The sequence below is a fragment of the Megalobrama amblycephala genome, linkage group LG5, assembly GCF_018812025.1.
Source record: "Megalobrama amblycephala isolate DHTTF-2021 linkage group LG5, ASM1881202v1, whole genome shotgun sequence".
NCBI lineage: Eukaryota > Metazoa > Chordata > Actinopteri > Cypriniformes > Xenocyprididae > Megalobrama > Megalobrama amblycephala.
In genome coordinates, this window is record NC_063048.1 from 8,013,038 (window position 1) to 8,032,316 (window position 19,279).

At 40.0% G+C, this 19,279-nt stretch overlaps 1 protein-coding gene across 2 annotated transcripts in view; it reads right to left on the reverse strand.

Moving 5' to 3' along the window:
- Positions 1 to 19,279, reverse strand: part of prkd3 (protein kinase D3) — a 93,787-nt gene that overhangs the window by 46,398 nt on the left and 28,110 nt on the right. The window contains exon 3 of one of the 2 annotated variants that reach the window (XM_048190545.1): positions 2,868 to 3,006. In XM_048190545.1, coding sequence (XP_048046502.1) covers positions 2,868 to 3,006 — 139 coding nt within the window. Of the gene's footprint in view, positions 1 to 2,867; positions 3,007 to 19,279 lie in introns of those variants that run through there. The other variant, XM_048190546.1, reaches the window with a different exon arrangement.

Sequence of the window (19,279 nt, forward strand, 5' to 3'; positions counted from 1 at the left end):
AATAATAAACATAAAAAGGACTATTACGGTTGAGTATTGTACATTTTTCCCCTTACTGCTATTTTTTATTATTTTTTTGGTCGTATAATAATTTTATTGGGACCAGAATCGAAATTGAAATCGGAAAATTTCTTACGATTTCCAACCCTACATATAATTACAAATAAATGGCAAGCAACACATTGAATTAAACTTGAAATTTTGAAGTAGAAAGACTGAATAAGAATCTGAGTTCTGGGAGACCACTTGGGATTTTACACAGAATAGTCCAGAATACTGGCTTGGAATCAGTCATGCATATTGTGTTGATTTCCAGTGCTGAACACATGAATGTGTGTTTGCCACTGAGTGAAGAGGATGTGAGGAGCAGGTGTGCTGTACAGCTCCCATGTGAACACCACCGGCAGGAAGATCAGTCTTCATTCAGCAAGCCTACACAGGATGTACAAAGCATTCTGCACGGGAACAGAGATGAGCTCAAACCCTCAGCGGTGGAAATCTACTATACTAAGTGACAGCAGAACAGGATAGTCCTAGTTGCAATATATTTATTACATAAATGTACCTGACAAAGTCACTTGTTCTTGTCAAGTAAACAGAACCCTTGAGCCAACATGACTGACCATAAATCTTTTAACACATGGCTCTGTACATTGAGCATGTGGTAAAATTAGAAAACTGATTGTGATATGTGGTCTTAGGGGAATTGGCCTGCCTGTGTTAACAGGCGTTTGAAGGGAAACCACCTGAAGCTCACATTGACTAGATTAACATGGGCCCCTCCATCTGGCACACATGTGCCATAACCGACTACAATCTAATCACAGAGTGAAACTCATCTGTTCTGTCTAACATAGATGCGAGCAATATACAGATATCAGTTTAGCCAGCTGCAGCCTGTAAAGCTAAACGTCACTGCATAATTTAAAGAAATTAAATCAAGTGAAGATAACCTGTAGGGTTTCTGGCTACACTACAAATTCCTAAAAAACTAACCAAGGAAGCTACTGTGCATATCAGTTTCTTCTTATGTGATTGTCACTTTTGCTATGGATATTTTAAATGGTATTTTTATTCCCAGAACCAGTTTAACTAGAATTTTTTTCACCATTCTACTGATTCTAATAGCTTGTTATTTAGTATATCCCAAGCACTGTACATATACGTTACAATTCAAATGTTTGTGGTTGGCAAGAATTTATGCTTTTAAAAGAAATCTCTTAAGACTATGGAATGGAAGCTTGTTTACAGCACAGAATAAAAAAATAAATAAATAAAAAAGCTAATAGTTTTTCTCTCACAATTTTCACTTTTTTCCCCTCACAATTGCAAGTTTTTATATCACAATTATGGCATTATTTCTTAGAATTTTGAAATATAATTCACAATTGAGAGTTAGAAAGTCTGAAATGTGAGAGAAGGTTGCAACTACCTTTTTTTTTTTAGTTTTTCTTGCAATTCAGGGTTTATATTGGGTTTATAAACTTGCAACTGCAAGAAAAAAGGCAGAATTGCGAGCATCATTACGCCAGTCTTCAATGTCACGTGATCCTTCATAAATTATTCTAATATACTGATTTGATGTTCAACAAACATTTTTTATTATCAATGTTGCGCTGTTTAATATTTGTGTGGAAATTGTGATAAATATTTTTAGGATTCTGTGATGAATAGAAAGTTTAAAAGAACAGTGTTTATTTGAAATAGAAATCTTTTGTAGCATTATAATTAGCCATTTTCACACTTCTAGGTTTTTGGCTTCCGGAATAGCCCAGGCCGGGTATAAGTTTTTCCGGTAACAGTGATAGACAGCCTAGTCTAAGAACCAGTTCAGGAATTTAAGTTTTTTTACAAATTAAATGTCATGAAAATGTTTGAACGGTCTTGGTGATTTACTGGTGAGACTACAGAGCTCTCATTTAGAGCTAAATTTATGAACTAATTCGAAGTGATGGCGGTTAAATTGGTTATATTCTTCGTGTCTGTTTGGTGCGGCTGTGCATTATCGCGCTCCATGTGCTGTAAAGACAGTGACTGCGTCTCAATGTGCATACCATCCGTCTTAAATAGTATGTGACATTAGTAATATTCAATACTTTTTATGGCAGATAGTATGCACATTTGGATGCAGGGAGTGTTTTTGGCGACGTGCTGGGGAAATGATCGGCTGGCAGCTCACTTATCACGCAGACCTGATCCTCTGATTCATCTCAATAAATTAGAATATCATGAAAAAGTTATTTTTTTCTGTAATTTATTTCAAAAAGTAAAACTGAAATATATTATAGATTTATTAGACAAAGTAAAATATTTCCAGACTTTTTTGTTTTCATTTTGATGATTACAGCTTATATTGGGAGTTTTGATTTTTTATGAATAAATTATATAAATAATGTTTGTTGTATGGTGATACGAGCTAGGGAATTTCTGAATGAGTAGCTGAGTAGCCTAAACTGTATGACAGCTGGTGAAATAAAACCACCCTCCGGTAAATTCAAGCAACGGTCTGAGTGGCCCTATAAGCTACAAACAAGTAGAAAATAATTTCTATGTAGATTATACAACAGCTACTTGGAAAACAGACAAAACAGAAAAGGTAAGAAGTGATTTCCAATTCTTGTGAAAAAGGCTAATTGTGTTTACGGTTTATTTTGATCAATTCTTGCTGAATAAAAGTATTAATTTGTTTAAAAAAAAAAACAACAACATTGTGCTGACCCTAAACGTTTGAACAGTGGTGTATGATAAATGGAATACATAAGAATTATATACATGAAATTTATAAGAATGGTGATGGCGTTATTTTAAAGTAATACTTGTTTCTCATACAATGCATATTATGAAAAGGCACAGCTAGTATAACTCACCAGACAGGACAACCTCAATCAGATCTCCCTCATGGATATCCTCTGCCGACGTTAGCCGCTGGAGGATGTTGTCTGAGTTCAGATCATGGCGGAAGAGCAAGATCTTATCGTACAAGCCAAAGAATCCACATTCTGGGAACTGAGGAGGGGAGGATGGGATATGTTATTAATAATCAAATCAAATATCAAAAGAGCTTTTTTTCTTCATCAGAACTTTTCATTTCATATTGTAAACTTTTGAGAGTATCTATCCATTCATCCATCCATCCATCCATCTAGAGTGTTGATATGAAAAGAACAGCATATGAAAGTAGCATCGGTATGTTGCTATGGAAAATTATGGAATATTAGCAGTCATTGCACAATAATATCTGAGCACTCAATGCCACACACGAACAATCAAAATCAGGTATTCCAGAGATCCATATAATGATGTGTGATGAATCCTAATTCCTGTGCTAGAGCCAAAGACAATATGACAAGAGAGGGAGACAGAAAGAAACATCCAGGCCTTGTTTTTCAACAATGGCTCCCCTCTAAGGAGATTACTAAAGCTGGGAGGCATGCAGAGCAGAGCGCCTGGAATATTAGCCCTGCAAAGGGAAGGTCTGTAAAACATCTGTTGAAATCAAGCCCACAGTGATGAGTCACACTACTGTTCTCCACTTCCTCCACCACAGCTCTTCTCCACGTGGAAAAAATGCCAAACACTAAAAGAAAATGACTTGCAAGATAGAGAGGGCTGATTAACCTTGCTTATATGACCTTTTTTATTTCTTTGCATTTTTAACATAGCTTTGTAATGGAGGCCAACTAGTAAAGAGCTGTGCAGGTAAACCTCACTCCTCTGGCCTCAAGAGGCGTACTAGGGACTGACGCTAGAGGCTGTGGTCTTTAGCGTCCGTGTTAACGCACCCACATCCCATGGCGGTGACGCTGGTTTGAATCGGAGCGAGCGTGAGTAGTTACACCTAAACATACCCATAAAAACAGAGCAAATATAGAAATATTTAATAAAACCTACAAAACAAATACACTGTAAAAATGATTTTCCAAAACTGTAATAAACCAAAGATTATTTGAGTACTTTTTTACAAGCAAATATTATTTCAGCCTTCCTTCATTTTTAATTCTCTGTGTTACTTACTTTTTCTTTAGAATTACTTGTTGATATTTACTAGCAATTTTTAGCTCCATTATGGTCAGGAATTTGAGCAATTGACCTGGTATATTAGTTGGTACTAGTTCAGTTAGTCAACTAAGTTTAGAGGAAAGCATAAACATTCCAAAGTGGAATAGTCACACAGTCAGAGGTGAGAAGTCCTGTCAGGATATGGTGATCACAGCCAATTCTGAGGTATTTCCTCTTATCAAGAATCACCAAACACCCTCCCATTCAGAATATTTCACACTGACATGTCCCTGGTGTACTCTGGAATCTCTGGGATCTACATCAGGTCTTCTTTAAACTTGCAGGGGTTTTGAGAGTATTTAGAGAAAGAATCATTGAATATGTCAAGCCAAGTTGTATTTGTGTAAACATGTATTTATGTAGCACTTTTTACAATACACATTTCTTCAAAGCAGCTTCACATCAAAATCATCATGATGTTAATGTTTATAAAATCTTAATATCTTCACGCTTTATAGTGGCATTTAGCAGATTAGAGCTGGGTAAGAATATTTTGCGATGATGCAAGCAATCAAGCAGTTGAGATTTTCTATATAGTATATCTTGCCATAACACAAGATATTCTGTATGTACGAGGATAAAGATGGACATACTTGTATATATAACTTTATATAAAGAGCTGGGTGATAATATAGCTACAAAAAAAAAAAAATCAAGCAGTTGAAACTTACTGTATATATTGCTTTACATGAATGTACTGTATGTATTGGAATAAAGTTGGATATCATATATCTTACGTTATATATACAGCTAATAATACAATTTATATTTTTGCAATGATATAAACAATCATGCATAGCATAATGATTAATAATTCCCTTTACTAAGGCAAGCATCACTGTAACTTGTAAACTGTTACAGATTTGAATCTTTTGCACTATGAGCATGAATGATACCTGAAATCATGTGAATTGATGGATAAAACATAAATATATTTATATATATATATATATATATATATATATATATATATATATATATATATATATATATATATATATATATATATATATATACACATATACGTATAATAATGTAATAAATACCCACAGACTTAAGCCTTGACTGTCATACAGTCTGACATTAATGACAGCTGAGATCCCACAGTGTGACAAGAGAATAATGTTTGTACAGTATGACAAGCAACAATCTTAAAGGACTATTATAAATCGCACAGTGTGCATCTGGCTTTACACTAAAGGTGAAAAAACCATAGAGGATCTGTGTTCATTCAGGGTCCGTGTATCATTTGTTCATTCATTTTTTGATTTACTGTAAGACTGAAAGTAGAACAATGAGAAAACGGCACATTTTTCGTTTTTCATTCAGTCTGTTGAATCTCATTAGTAGTGTGCTTCCGAAACATGCTCGAATCGGTTGATTGATCACAACACACTGGCCCAGCTGACCAATCAGAGCACATTGTGCTTTTGGGAGGAGGGGCTTCACAGAGACAGGAACTAAATAGGCCTGCGTTTCATAAAAGCATTGTGCGCTAACTTGATTGTAGAGACAATTGGTGCTACAATCTACTTAGGCTTACAAAGCTTTTGAGAAAAGCAGCCCAGAGCGTTACTGGCAGACTGGGAGGAGAGGTGATGTAACAATGTAAAATATGTGAAAAATAAGGTGTTGTTTCATTCAAGCATGAAAACCAAACAAAAGACTTTGTAAAAAGGGCATAATATGGCCTCTTTAACACTTTTAAAGGGGTGATGAACTGAGAAATCAAATTTTCCTTGAGCTTTTGACATATAAGAGGTCATCATACTTTAAGAATATCCTGTAAGTTTTAGAGCTGAAAACTTCCATGTTAGTCCAATAAAAGCTTTAATTGACACCAGACCCAGCAAACGACAGGATTTTCAAAGTGGGGATCTATGACGTCAAAGGGCAGCAAGCACCGCCTCTGCAGAAGAAGATCAACGCCTACTTCATCACTGCCTGTTTAGCCCCGCCCACCGATTCACACATGACATGCAATAGAATAGGTAGCCTAAGTAACAGGCCTACGTGGTGCTAAACCAGATTGAGATTGACTAAACGTCAACTTGCGTTGTTTCTCTTGGTAGGATGAAAATAATCTGTTATTTAACGGTGATTAAATTATATAAAGAAAGCGATCAAAGAAAGTCTCCTTTGCAATTGTTGGAGCAGCGCTTTAGAGCAGAGTTTATCAGTGACTGACGCGCAAAACTCCCGTTTTATTCAACGAATCTTTTAGCTATATCGCGTTTGCACTGTTAGTGAAGATGAAAGCATTTGTTAGTGTGAAAAAATTGAGTTGCAATAACGAGATGCTTTCATGCGCTCAACAACATGTCTACAGTGTTCATCTCTGCAACCTTTCATGCCACTATCTAAATATAATGCCATAGATCTAACTGTAATGCAACACTTTTCACAGTTAGTTAAACTTGAGAGCTGTAATAGTAAAAACACGCTAAAAGAGAGTAATACTTGGCTATTTCAAATGGAAAGATTTCAGCCAATTACAGCAGTGGGCATTTACACTGAAGTCTCTCAGCAGACACGCCCCTTAAAACAAGAGCGTTCAAACCAGAGGGCTAAAATCAGGGTAGGAAAAATTTCTTTTATTTATAAATTATGACAATTTTGGATGTAAAAAGCATACTAACATTATAAGTGCACCACAGGACACATTATAAAACATTAAAACAACGCATTTCATGACACATTTAATGTTAAAGTTTATTAAATACCAGCATTCTGTGTCTCGCACATTTCCAGGGATATTGTCTCTCTGTCTAGCAGGAAACATCTATATCTTTTTTTTTTTTTTTTTTTTTTTTTAAACCAAACAGTTCTTTGGAGTTTGCTAGCTCTCAGGAAACATTTCTGAAGCCTTTCACAACAGGCCAAATGGAAATATTGGATATCAGAAACGAGGGGATGAAAGATGGTGGAGAGGAAGAGAGGGGGAGATAGGAATAGATGGGTGAGGATCAAAGATGCCCCTTGGTGAAGGGTCTGGATGGGGTTACGCCTCACTGCCAACTAACACGTCTGAAAAAATCCATGTGACACAGCTGCTTCCCGGCTGGGTCCCGACACACAATGTACCTAAAACAATACTGTCCGTAATGCCAGGGCCAATGAAACTCACGGCCACTGTTTTTGGCATTGCCCCAATGTCACCTGTCTGGCTCTGGAACAGCTGTGTACTGACTCCAGACCAGGGTCCCACAATCACTCAACACAATGAATTCACCTCAACACACTCCCCATCAAAAAGAATATCAGCTGAAATCATGAAAGGCAAAAATAAGAATAAGAGTGAACTGTTGATTCACTGTTAGTCCACAACATATCATGTAGAGAAGGTTCACATAAAATGGATTTGCGAACAGTCAATGTTCTGGCAAACCAGCCACACTGTGAGACAATCTATGTTCTAATTAGAATACTATCATACTATTTCTGCAGCATGAAAATGTTCTGTATTGTGTCAATACCGCTAATACTGTTCACAGAACTTGTGCAAACGTATCCACATTGCTATGATCAAACTGTTGTTTTCTCACTGCTGTCATTTCTGCTGTGCGTTTATTTTGTTATTGAGAGGAAAGCACAAAGCACATATTTACATATTCATCTAAACGTCGCTCTCTTCAGTGTTGGGTTGTTTGCTAACAGTATATCCCTGCAATGGTATTTCCAATTTCTTTTCACCCCTAAGCGAAAAGCAAAAATTAATTTCGCCCCGAGTAAATTTGGGCCTTAAGTGTTCTCTTAGATTTGATGTGTTCTCTGAGTATTTGATTTTGGCATAGCTTATTCTGCAAAAAACAAATGAGTCCACACTTCAGCTATGTAGTGTACACCACAGTGGGCACTGGAATAATTCTTTCGTCGTCCATTGGTGGTAACTAGTGAGCTGGGTTTGCTAATGCTGATGTTAGCGGTGCACCCTTGCACTTCTCTGTGTCACGGTTTTACATTCATAGATAACAACATTGCCATCTAGTAGTCAGGGTTTAAACCCAAGACAAAGCCACTGTCTGTGAAAATGGAGTGAATTGCGGAAAAAGTAATTGGGCACCTGCCCTTCTATTTCCAATGTCATAAATAATAAAGTATTATTTCAAATTTCACATTTTTATTTCTTTTCTGCCAATCTTTTTAACACAAAATCAGGTTAAAAATGTAAACATATTAATTTATGTGATGATAGCCCTCCTTGGGTTAGGGTTAGTGGCTCATTTCTCACACATATGGTCAATTGGAGCTATACATTGATATACCAGCCAATATTTGGCCTTTTGAGAGCATTATATATTGATTATACTGAACAGTCACCCTGGTTTCTAGACATTGGTATCGACATCAACCACTGAAAAACACATATAGGCTGCACACTGAATGCATTGCATTGCATAATACATACTAGATCCTGAAAAAATAGTATGAGAAAAATCAATAGTGATATGCTTTTCTGAATATAGCCATTAGTTTCATAATGTCTTTTCACTCCTTAAACGACATTAAAATAACTAATCTGCAAAATGCAGCTGAAATCCATAAAATGGCTTGGTCATGTTAAAGCCAGCATAAATCCTTGCATCTAGGCATGCTTTATCCATTAATGTACAAGAAACATGAAAGCCTTAGTCTTTCTGTTGAATTACATAAACTCATTTGACACAGCTGGACACTGGTCATAATCTGCATCCACAATATGAGCATCCCTCGGCTGTCTAAATGACCCTGCTCAAGCTGGAGTTGTCTGCTGAAGATGCATACAGACACCAACAGAAGATCAGCTGTTAACTCAGTTGGACGCTAGCAACGCCAAAGTAATGGGTTTAACTCCCAGGGAATGCATGAACTGATCAAATGTATACCTTGAAGGTGTCTGCCAGATGCATATGTTATATTAAACAATAAAAAAAAAAATTATGTCATTGCTTCCTTTAAATAGCAAACCTGCCTCCATATGCTGCTTCTAACTTATGTCATACCCCTGCTGTTTTACAGGCTGCTCCTGACATGCATCCTTCCTGAGAGAAGAGTCACTGAGAGCTTTCCTCTGGATCTGGACCCTTCAACTTCCTCCTGCTGGCACAGCCCACACACTTTCCACCCTATATATCCCATTCCCTTTCATCAGCAGCTGGTGGTGACCAGGCTAACGGTTGCGAGAGGCCGCAGTGAGCCACACTACTGCTAGGGAGACACAAAGAAACTGCAAATGTTGCCCACACCAAGACAAAAAATCTGTAAGAACAGAATAAAAATACTCTGGTTATTGACTTGCATAAAAGGAAAGAACCGTCTTACAGATGCTGTGTGTGTGTTGTTTACAAAGCTGATTTATGGATGCATACCCACTCATAAGCACTGTGCAAGTCATGGGATTTAATCATTTAAGTCTCAAGCCATTTGTTGGTTGACTGTCCTAGACAGTGTAAACACTATAGAGCTTTTAAAACAAAATGTTTGAGCAGCCTGACATGTCTGCTTCTGGACATCTGACCAATTGCATGAGGTTGGGGCAGGATTTAAGTCCCTTTAAAAGGTTAGTTCACCTAAAAATGAAAATTCTGTCATTAATTACTCAACCTCATGTCGTTTCACACCCGTAAGACCTTCGCTCATCTTCAGAACATAAATTACGATATTTTTGATGAAATCTGAGAGGTATATGACTCCTCCATAGACAGAAATTTAACCACCACTTTCAATGTCCAGAAAGGTACTAAAGACATCGTTAAAACAGTCGACGTGACTACAGTGGTTCAAACTTAATTTTATGAAGCGACGAGAATACTTTTGGTGCCCAAAAACAAAACAAACTTAATGACTTTATCCAACAATCTCTTCTCTTCCTTGTCATTATCCTTACGTAGTTGCCGCAGTTAGCACAGTGAAGGCTTCCGTGTTTATGTCCGAATGCCGGCTCAGTATTGGCCAAAGCTGATCATGTGATCAGCACGACACATGCGTGTGATGCTGATACAGGAGCCGACCAATAATGAGTCACCGGTCTGACATAGAACCTGGAGGTGCTGGATGTAAACAAAGTATGAGAATGACACAGAAGAGAAGATATTGTTGAATAAAGTCGTTATTTGTGTTTTGTTTTTGTGCACAAAAAGTATTCTCATCGCTTCATAACATTAAGGTTGAACCACTGCAGTCACGTCGACTGTTTTAACAGAGAAAACCTTGAAAGTGTCAGTTAAATTGCTGTCTATGAATGAGAATATACCTCTCGGATTTCATAAAAAATATCTTCATTTGTGTTCTGAAGATGAACAAAGGTCTTACGAGTGTGGAACGACATGAGGGTTTTAATTTTTGGGTGAACTAACCCCTTAAATATGTATTAATGTTAGTGGAAGGATGTTTGCTAATAACTTTGAGAGAACCTTGCCAGAACGTTAATAGCCACTGTTCTGAGAACGTTTCCTGTTAGCTGGGTTTGCAATCTGTGCACTTTGCAATGCTGGTTGCAAATGTTCGTTAGCACTATGGTTTCGGTAATGACAGAACCTGCAACCGAAGTTTCCTAATGATGCTTTTGGTTCACTCACGAATACAGCTGATCTGGTTTTCGAGGTCCAGGCCATGACTCTGTGGCAGGAGTTAACAACTTAGGGGAAGATTGTCATTGGATATGGAAACATATTTAAAGTCTGTTTTCTGCACAAAGATATTGCAGAAATCAGAAGACTTGAAATACACTTTTATGATACGTCTGCAGTGCATTGGCATTCTTTTTGAAGCTTGAAAACTTGTTCAGTGTTCCTGCATGAAAAGCAGTCTTGTTTGCTTGCTTGTGTTTTGTGGAAGAAAAAAGTCATAGGAGTTTTGGAATTAAATGAGGAGTAAATTGTGACAGAATCTTCAATTTTGGTGAACTATTTCTGTAGGGTAATCGCAAAATAAGGCTTGGGGAAAAACCTGTTGAACAAACAGAATCAAATTTATGTCAAATCTGTATGTGAATTCTGAGGTTCAAACAATTGCCATATTTGTTTCTAATAAACATTACATTAATAAATACTGTAATATAGGCTTGCTGCAGTAGTCGGTCTTACCGGTGTTACACAGTATTTGGTCGTATACCAATTACATTACTTGCTTTTTTTAATAGAAATAAAAACCATTTTGTTTAGTTGGACAACGGATGCTACAATTAAAAAAACTGAAAGTGTCTGTTCCGTTCCATACAGCACGAGCTGCAGAGTCGCAGCAGGAGTCAGACTTCACTTATCACGTGACGAGAGTAAGGAGATGGCTGACAAGACGATGGTGGAGGATTTGGTGCACAACAGATCCTAAATGTCATCGACAAATACCATCTTGTAAAATGTGCTGTCAGTATCGCAGCTCTCTATAAAGTATGTGTAATTGCAAATTTGATCGTAAAAGGGAAAAATGAGCACATATTCAAAAGTGATTTCAAATACCATTATATAGTTAGCGGCTCCCTGATGCCTCCAAATTACAAGCCTATACACAGAGTATATGTAATTGCGAATTCAAAAGCGAAAAGACCAATCTTATAGAACAATAAAGTGTACATTTTTCAAGCATCTGTACTTAATCAGAGTATTTTTATTTTGGGAAACATTTACTTTTACTTCACTGCATCACAAGCATAATATTGTACTTTTTACTCCACTACATTCCATAAAAAAAATTAAAAAAAAAAACATCATTCCTCGTTATTTCGAACTGAAATTGACACCCCCTCTGAGACGCAAGAGTGATGTCTGATTCATGAATCGAGTTGATTCTTTCCAATTTACCTACTGAATAGTGTTGCTTCCGTCAACGAAAATTATGACTAAATATCGTCGTCAACGAACCTTTATCACGTGACGAAAACAAGACGAGACGCAACGTAAATGCTGGTCATGTGACGATGACTATAATTAAATGTATAACGCAATATTGTTGACGAATAAAATCGAGACTAAATGTGGTTTACAAAATAAAAACTATGTTAAAATGTCTCTTCATTTTCATTAACCAAAACGAGACGAGACAAAATGTTATAACGTTATTTTGTCTCGTTTAGTCGCGCTATTATTATTATTATTTTGCAGTATTTCTGTTTCCTGTGTCTCATTTCAGGGGCTGCATCAGGTTGCACTGCGCAGACGCAGGCGAAGTCACTTCCTCTGACATAGAGAAAGGGACCGATATATAGGTAAATATGTAGATTTCACGTGCTCATAACTTAATGAAAAATGCATCTTAAAACTTAGAAACTCAGCTTTTTAATGCATCTAACCATTTCGAAAAACTCCTAACAAGTGCTGAGAAGCGCCTCTAAACCGGCGTTTACTGCCCATGGGCGCCATCTAGCTGCGAAAAAATGAATAACACTTTATCACCACAAAATCTGAAAAAGATGCAGCTGTAGGAGAGCATCACCAAAAAATAATTTCTCTGATCTTATTGCCTTCCTGAGTTATTCCATGTCAAATAAAAAAAAAAGGAAAAATTATAAAATTAAATATATATATTTTTTGTCTTTTATCAGCAGTTTTTTTAGCATGAAAATGTCCTAATGTAATTTATATTTTCTAGCACATTAAAAAGTGTTCTATCAAATGATACCTATCTTTTGACTCTCCTTGATACAGTTTTGGAGTTATGAGTCTTTACTTTTGTATTTGTCGCTCAGAAAACAAAAACAAAAAAACAACTCCAGGTCTTAAAGGGATAAGAGACATTTCAAGGCATTATAAGGTATTATCTATATAATGTAGGTAACAATATAATAAGATAACCTTGTTTAAAATGGGTTTGGCTAAAAGAAAATTTTAGTTTCGTCTATACTACTAGGTACTATATTGATTGGGTTAAATAGAATTGCATTACTAAAAAGAGACTAAAAAATAATTTTCATTGACTAAAACTAGAATGAAATGAAAATGTCATCAGTTTTCGTCGACTAAAACTAGACTAAAGTAGTCAAGGATAATTCTGACTAAAATAAGACTAAAATGCTTAGACTTTTAGTCGACTGAAACTTGACTAGACTAAAAAAAAAAAAAAACTAAAACGTGACTAAAACTAATAAAAACTAAAATGACAGCTTGACACAAAGACTAGACTAAAACTAAAATTAAAATTAAAATTAAAACAGGATACCAAAAACAACACTACTGCTGAACTGGTTCACAAATAACACCACAATTTATTTGCAAACTCCATTTTTCAGCTGTTCGTTCACTGATTGAACACTTCGGTCAAAATGAGCCAAGAACAGGGCTATCGTCTGAGCTTGAATGTAAAAAGTTAAGTTCCTTACAAATTTTTAAATACTAATTATTGTCAATGAAATCATATTTGTGTCATGACTGTCAGTTTTGTGAACTAAATCTCCTATAAAAGGGCAAGCTATTTAAGTGCATTGAACTGTTTAAATGTGGACATGACGCATCTGTATGGGGTAGGTGATTTTTGGTAATATCGAACAAATTAATGCCCATGCATCTTTCCCACTGCTGGAGCAGTTTCAAATGATATAAACTAGTATGTTTGCATAGTATTCTTCTTAAAATGTTAATGCATTTTGCCCCATGTGACATCTGTACATTGTATTGTTATACTATTTGTTGCCACATATTTACACAAATTTAGATTTTCCCCATTTTTAAAATACTATATGGTATATTATTTCACTTTTTTGAATACTTAAACCCAACAGTAAATTTATATTTTAGTATAAGGTGTTTGAACACAGATGTATGTCCACAGTGTGTGTACACAACCAGCCTATAATGATAAAAATTTACCCACTCCTTTTTTTTTTTTTATAATCCCCATAAATCAAAAACAGTCCAAACAAGCGGTTACAGATTTCTCTCTATTCTCAGGGAAGCCCCACCCATTTACTGGCACGGAATCTGCCCTATTAGCTTAGCTCCTCCCCTGAGTGAGCTGTATAAAGTTAGGGTTAGGGCTATCTCCTCACCAGAGCATTTAACAGCAGCAAGTAAAACATTTATTCTTATTAAAGTTACTAAAGTTATTAAATCAAAGAGCAGTGAGTGATTTTCTGTTTTTCTTTTGTTGTTTGGTTTATATTAACAGCATGCAGCAGTTTGTTACCATAACCTTGTATGTATTTGACAGTTTAAGCACAATAACAGGTGAAAGATAACTTAGTTTAACCCTTTAAGACCTGAAGGCTTTTTTAGAGTTTTTTTTTTTTCTGAGCGACACACACAAAAGTAAAGACTCATAACTCCAAAACTCTAGCAAGGAGAGTCAAAAGGTAGGTATCATTTGATAGAAAACATTTTAAATTTTAAGAAAATATAAATTACATTACATTTGGACATTTTCTTGCTGAGAAAAAGCTGATAAAAGACAAAAAATACATATATTTTTTTTTAAATAATTTTTCTTTTTTTTTATTTGACATGGAATAACTCTGGAACGCAATAAGATCGCTAAAAAATTCTTTTTTTGGTGATGCTCTCCTATATGTGAGCTGCATCTGGTTCAAATTTCGTGGTGATAGCATAAAGAATAGTTTGAAAAATTGTTGTTCATCTTTTCCGCAGCCAGGTGGCGCCAACGGGCGGTACACTCCGGTTTAGCGGTGCTTCTCAGCACACGTTAGGAGTTTTTCAAAATGGTTAGATGCATTAAAAAGATGAGATTCTAAGCTTTAAAATGATATCTATTTTGTGTTATTCCACGTTGGAAAACGAACATGGATGGGTCCGGGAACATTGGATACACACTGCATCCCGGAGAGATGAGAGACATGTTTTTAGCCAAGTATGTTAAATCATTCCGTGAGTAATATCTTGTGATCAACGCAATATATTATATATTTTGGATTCATTTTAATCTTGAGAATCTGCTTTAAATATTGATGTGCCATTTTTATGATCTGTGCATTTTTCATGAAGTTATGAGCAAGTGAAATATACATACTTGTATTCAGTTAGCGGCTGGGCTGTTTTTGTTGTAAACGCATATTTCTCAGACTCATTAGTGTCACGGGTGCACAAGAACAAGATGTAAAAGATCCAAGTGCAGCATAAGTATTTATTGGGGAGTCCAGAAACGTAAATCCAAGGCAGGCAAGAGGTCAAAATCCAGGTAATCAGTCCACAAAACAACAAGCCAGAGATATAAAACAGTGCACATAACAAATACAACAAACCACAACCAAGGACAGACACAACTGAGTATAAATAGACAGACACTAATGATGAAACACAAAACAGCTGAGTGCAATGAGTGTAATAATGAGTCCAGGGGTGAATATGGGAATTGTAGTCCAAGGGGTGAAAACAAGAGTCCAAGATGGAGTGCCCTCTAGTGGCTGATGGGCACTCTCACAGGTGATCGTGACATTACCCCCCCTCAAAGGAGCGGCTACCAGACGCTCCACCAAAAAACAAACAAAAACACAAAAAACTCAGGAGGGAGGTGGACAGGAGGAGGATCAGGGGGAGGGATGGTGGGCCAGATCCAGGGTGCCCAACAGATAGCCAGGGCGGTGCTGGAGGAACTGACCAGGCTGGTTCCAGTGGTTCTGGAGTCCTGGCTGATTGCCAGGGTGGCGCTGGAGGAACTGACCAGGCTGGTTCCAGCGGGTCTGGAATCCTGGCTGATTGCCAGGGTGGTGCCGGAGGAACTGACCAGGCTGGTTCCAACGGTTCAGACGGCCTGGGCAGTGGCGGCAGGGCAGAAAGCCTGGGCGGCGGCGGCGGCAGGGCAGAAGGCTTGGATGATGGCGGCAGGACAGAAGATCCGGGCGGTGGCGACAGGGCTGGCCAAGGGTGCTTCGTGGCCGTATCAGGGAGAACGAGCAGCTCGGTGACGGCCTCCGTGGCCGTATCAGGGAGAGCGGACAGCTCGGTGACGGCCTCCGTGGTCGTATCAGGGAGAGCGGAGGACTCAGGGACGGCAGCGGGCTCAGACTGGAACTGCTCTGGGATGGCAACGTGTTCGGACTGGAGCTGCTCAGGGACGGCAACGTGTTCAGGCTGGAGCTGCTCTGGGACGGCCGCGTGCTCAGGCTGGGGCTGCTCTGGGACGGCAGCGTGCTCCGGCTGGGGCTGCTCTGGGACGGCAGCGTGCTCCGGCTGCTCTGGCGACGCCGGCAGGGCAAGGCGCTTCGTTGGCGCCGGCAGGGCAAGGCGCTTCGTTGGCGCCGGCAGGGCAAGGCGCTTCGTTGGCGCCGGCAGGGCAAGGCGCTTCGTTGGCGCCGGCAGGGCAAGGCGCTTCGTTGGCGCCGGCAGGGCAAGGCGCTTCGTTGGCGCCGGCAGGGCAAGGCGCTTCGTTGGCGCCGGCAGGGCAAGGCGCTTCGTTGGCGCCGGCAGGGCAAGGCGCTTGGAGAACCCACAGACAACCTCTAGAGTGGTCTCCAGGCCTTGTCGGACGGAGGAAGCCCTTTTCCTCCTTCTCCTCCGCTTATGAGGGTGAGGCGGTGGCTCACCCAACAAGGATTCACTGGCTGGAGCGGACTCACTGGCTGGAGCGGACTCACTGGCTGGAGCGGACTCACTGGCTGGAGCGGACTCACTGGCTGGAGCGGACTCACTGGCTGGAGCGGGCTCTGTAGTGGACTCACTGGCTGGAGCGGGCTCACTGGCTGGAGCGGGCTCACTGGCTGGAGCGGACTCACTGGCTGGAGCGGGCTCTGTAGTGGACTCACTGGCTGGAGCGGGCTCACTGGCTGGAGCGGACTCACTGGCTGGAGCGGGCTCTGTAGTGGACTCACTGGCTGGAGCGGGCTCTGTAGTGGACTCACTGGCTGGAGCGGGCTCTGTAGTGGACTCACTGGCTGGAGCGGGCTCACTGGCTGGAGCGGACTCACTGGCTGGAGCGGGCTCTGTAGTGGACTCACTGGCTGGAGCGGGCTCTGTAGCGGACTCACTGGCTGGAGCGGGCTCTGTAGCGGACTCACTGGCTGGAGCGGGCTCTGTAGCGGACTCACTGGCTGGAGCGGGCTCTGTAGCGGACTCACTGGCTGGAGCGGACTCACTGGCTGGAGCGGGCTCTGTAGCGGACTCACTGGCTGGAGCGGGCTCTGTAGCGGACTCACTGGCTGGAGCGGGCTCTGTAGCGGACTCACTGGCTGGAGCGGGCTCTGTAGCGGACTCACTGGCTGGAGCGGACTCACTGGCTGGAGCGGGCTCTGTAGTGGACTCACTGGCTGGAGCGGGCTCACTGGCTGGAGCGGGCTCACTGGCTGGAGCGGGCTCACTGGCTGGAGCGGGCTCACTGGCTGGAGCGGGCTCACTGGCTGGAGCGGGCTCACTGGCTGGAGCTGACTCCAGGCCTTGAAGGATGGAAGAAGCCTTCTTCCTTCTCCTCCTCCTCCCTTTACCGGAGTGAAGCTGAGGCTCAGTGCCCACCTCCTCTGAAGACTCTGGAGTGGACTCACAGGCGGGAACGGACTCACTGACTGGTAGATTAGGTGAGGTTCTCCTACCCCGATCCTCGAGGTAGAAAACGAAACCCCAAAAATCCAGGGTCTGGAGCCCCTCCAACTCCCACTGAGACAGAGGGTTGTCGAGGCATCCATTAAAAATCCCTTTTAACGCCTCATCATTATACCGCAGTCCTCTTGAAAATGTCCAGAAAAATTGGGCAAAACACCCTACCTCACTCCCCTCCTGTCGCAGCGCCAATACTGCCCGAACCAGAGCCATCCGCTCTCCAATGGAGGCTGGGGAACTAATCCGAATACTCATGCTGCTGGATCCTTTGTGTGGTGGTTTGTTCTGTCACGGGTGCACAAGAACAAGATGTAAAAGATCCAAGTGCAGCATAAGTATTTATTGGGGAGTCCAGAAACGTAAATCCAAGGCAGGCAAGAGGTCAAAATCCAGGTAATCAGTCCACAAAACAACAAGCCAGAGATATAAAACAGTGCACATAACAAATACAACAAACCACAACCAAGGACAGACACAACTGAGTATAAATAGACAGACACTAATGATGAAACACAAAACAGCTGAGTGCAATGAGTGTAATAATGAGTCCAGGGGTGAATATGGGAATTGTAGTCCAAGGGGTGAAAACAAGAGTCCAAGATGGAGTGCCCTCTAGTGGCTGATGGGCACTCTCACAGGTGATCGTGACAATTAGAGGGTGAAAACAACGCAACAGAAGCATGTTGGAGGCTTGATATGAAAGTTTAAAGTCTCTGGATTTGTATGCAAAAAGAATTTTTGTGCTACCTATATGGATTCAATTTTTATTGGCTTTTAAAGAGAGACACGCAAATGGGAGCGCCGGCGCTCCATCCGGTCTTAAGGGGTTAATACTCACGAGACGTGCCATCTGACAGCCAGCTTTCTGTGCACATGCTTCGGATGTGTGCGCTCAGAAAACCATATATCAGAAGTTTAGACTTATACGGCTTTAAAACACATGCAAATAATAAACTTTCCTGATGAAGAAGAACTGCAATGTCACTTGAGTGTGACTGCGATAGAGACGATAATCAAAACCAAACAGATGTTTTGTTAGTTTCTGGCAGAATATCTGAGGCACGAGCTGTACAGTCTTCTCTTCTAGAAAGTGGGGTGGGGACCAGGAGATCATTTGCATTTAAAGATTCATGCACGAAAACCGCATGTTTTTCCTTCCACTCAAAAATATCCATTTACAACATGGTATAATAAATGATCTGTGGGGTATTTTGAGCTGAAACTTCACAGACACATTCTAGGGACACCTGAGACTTATATTACATCTTGTAAACAGGGGCATAATAGGTCCCCTTTAAATGTATACACTAATCTTTCTTATTAGTATTATTACTAGGGTTGGGAATCAAGAACCGGTTCTCATCCCGGAACCGGTAGTGTTTTTTGAAAAGAACCGGAACCGTGCAAGATTTCTAAGTTTCGGTTCCAAAAACAGTTCTGGTGTGATGGGTGGGCGAAGTGCGGGGAGCGTATCCTTTAATAGAGACATCTCACATCATGAATGCACTGAAAAGCCCTCGCGCAGCGCTACTCACATACGTAAGATTTCAATGCACAGAGAGAGAGAGAGAGAGAGAGAGAGAGGTGCCCAAAGCTGCACGATTAATCTTTAAAAGATAAAGTTCTCGATTTCATCACCAACATGATCTAATTCCTGAATGACAATGGTTCGCCCATGTATATTAAACTTTTGACAAAAATAAAATTGCAATATTCAAATCTGCGTTCACGCTGCCACTGATCTGAAGAGAGTTGTCATGTGTAGATAT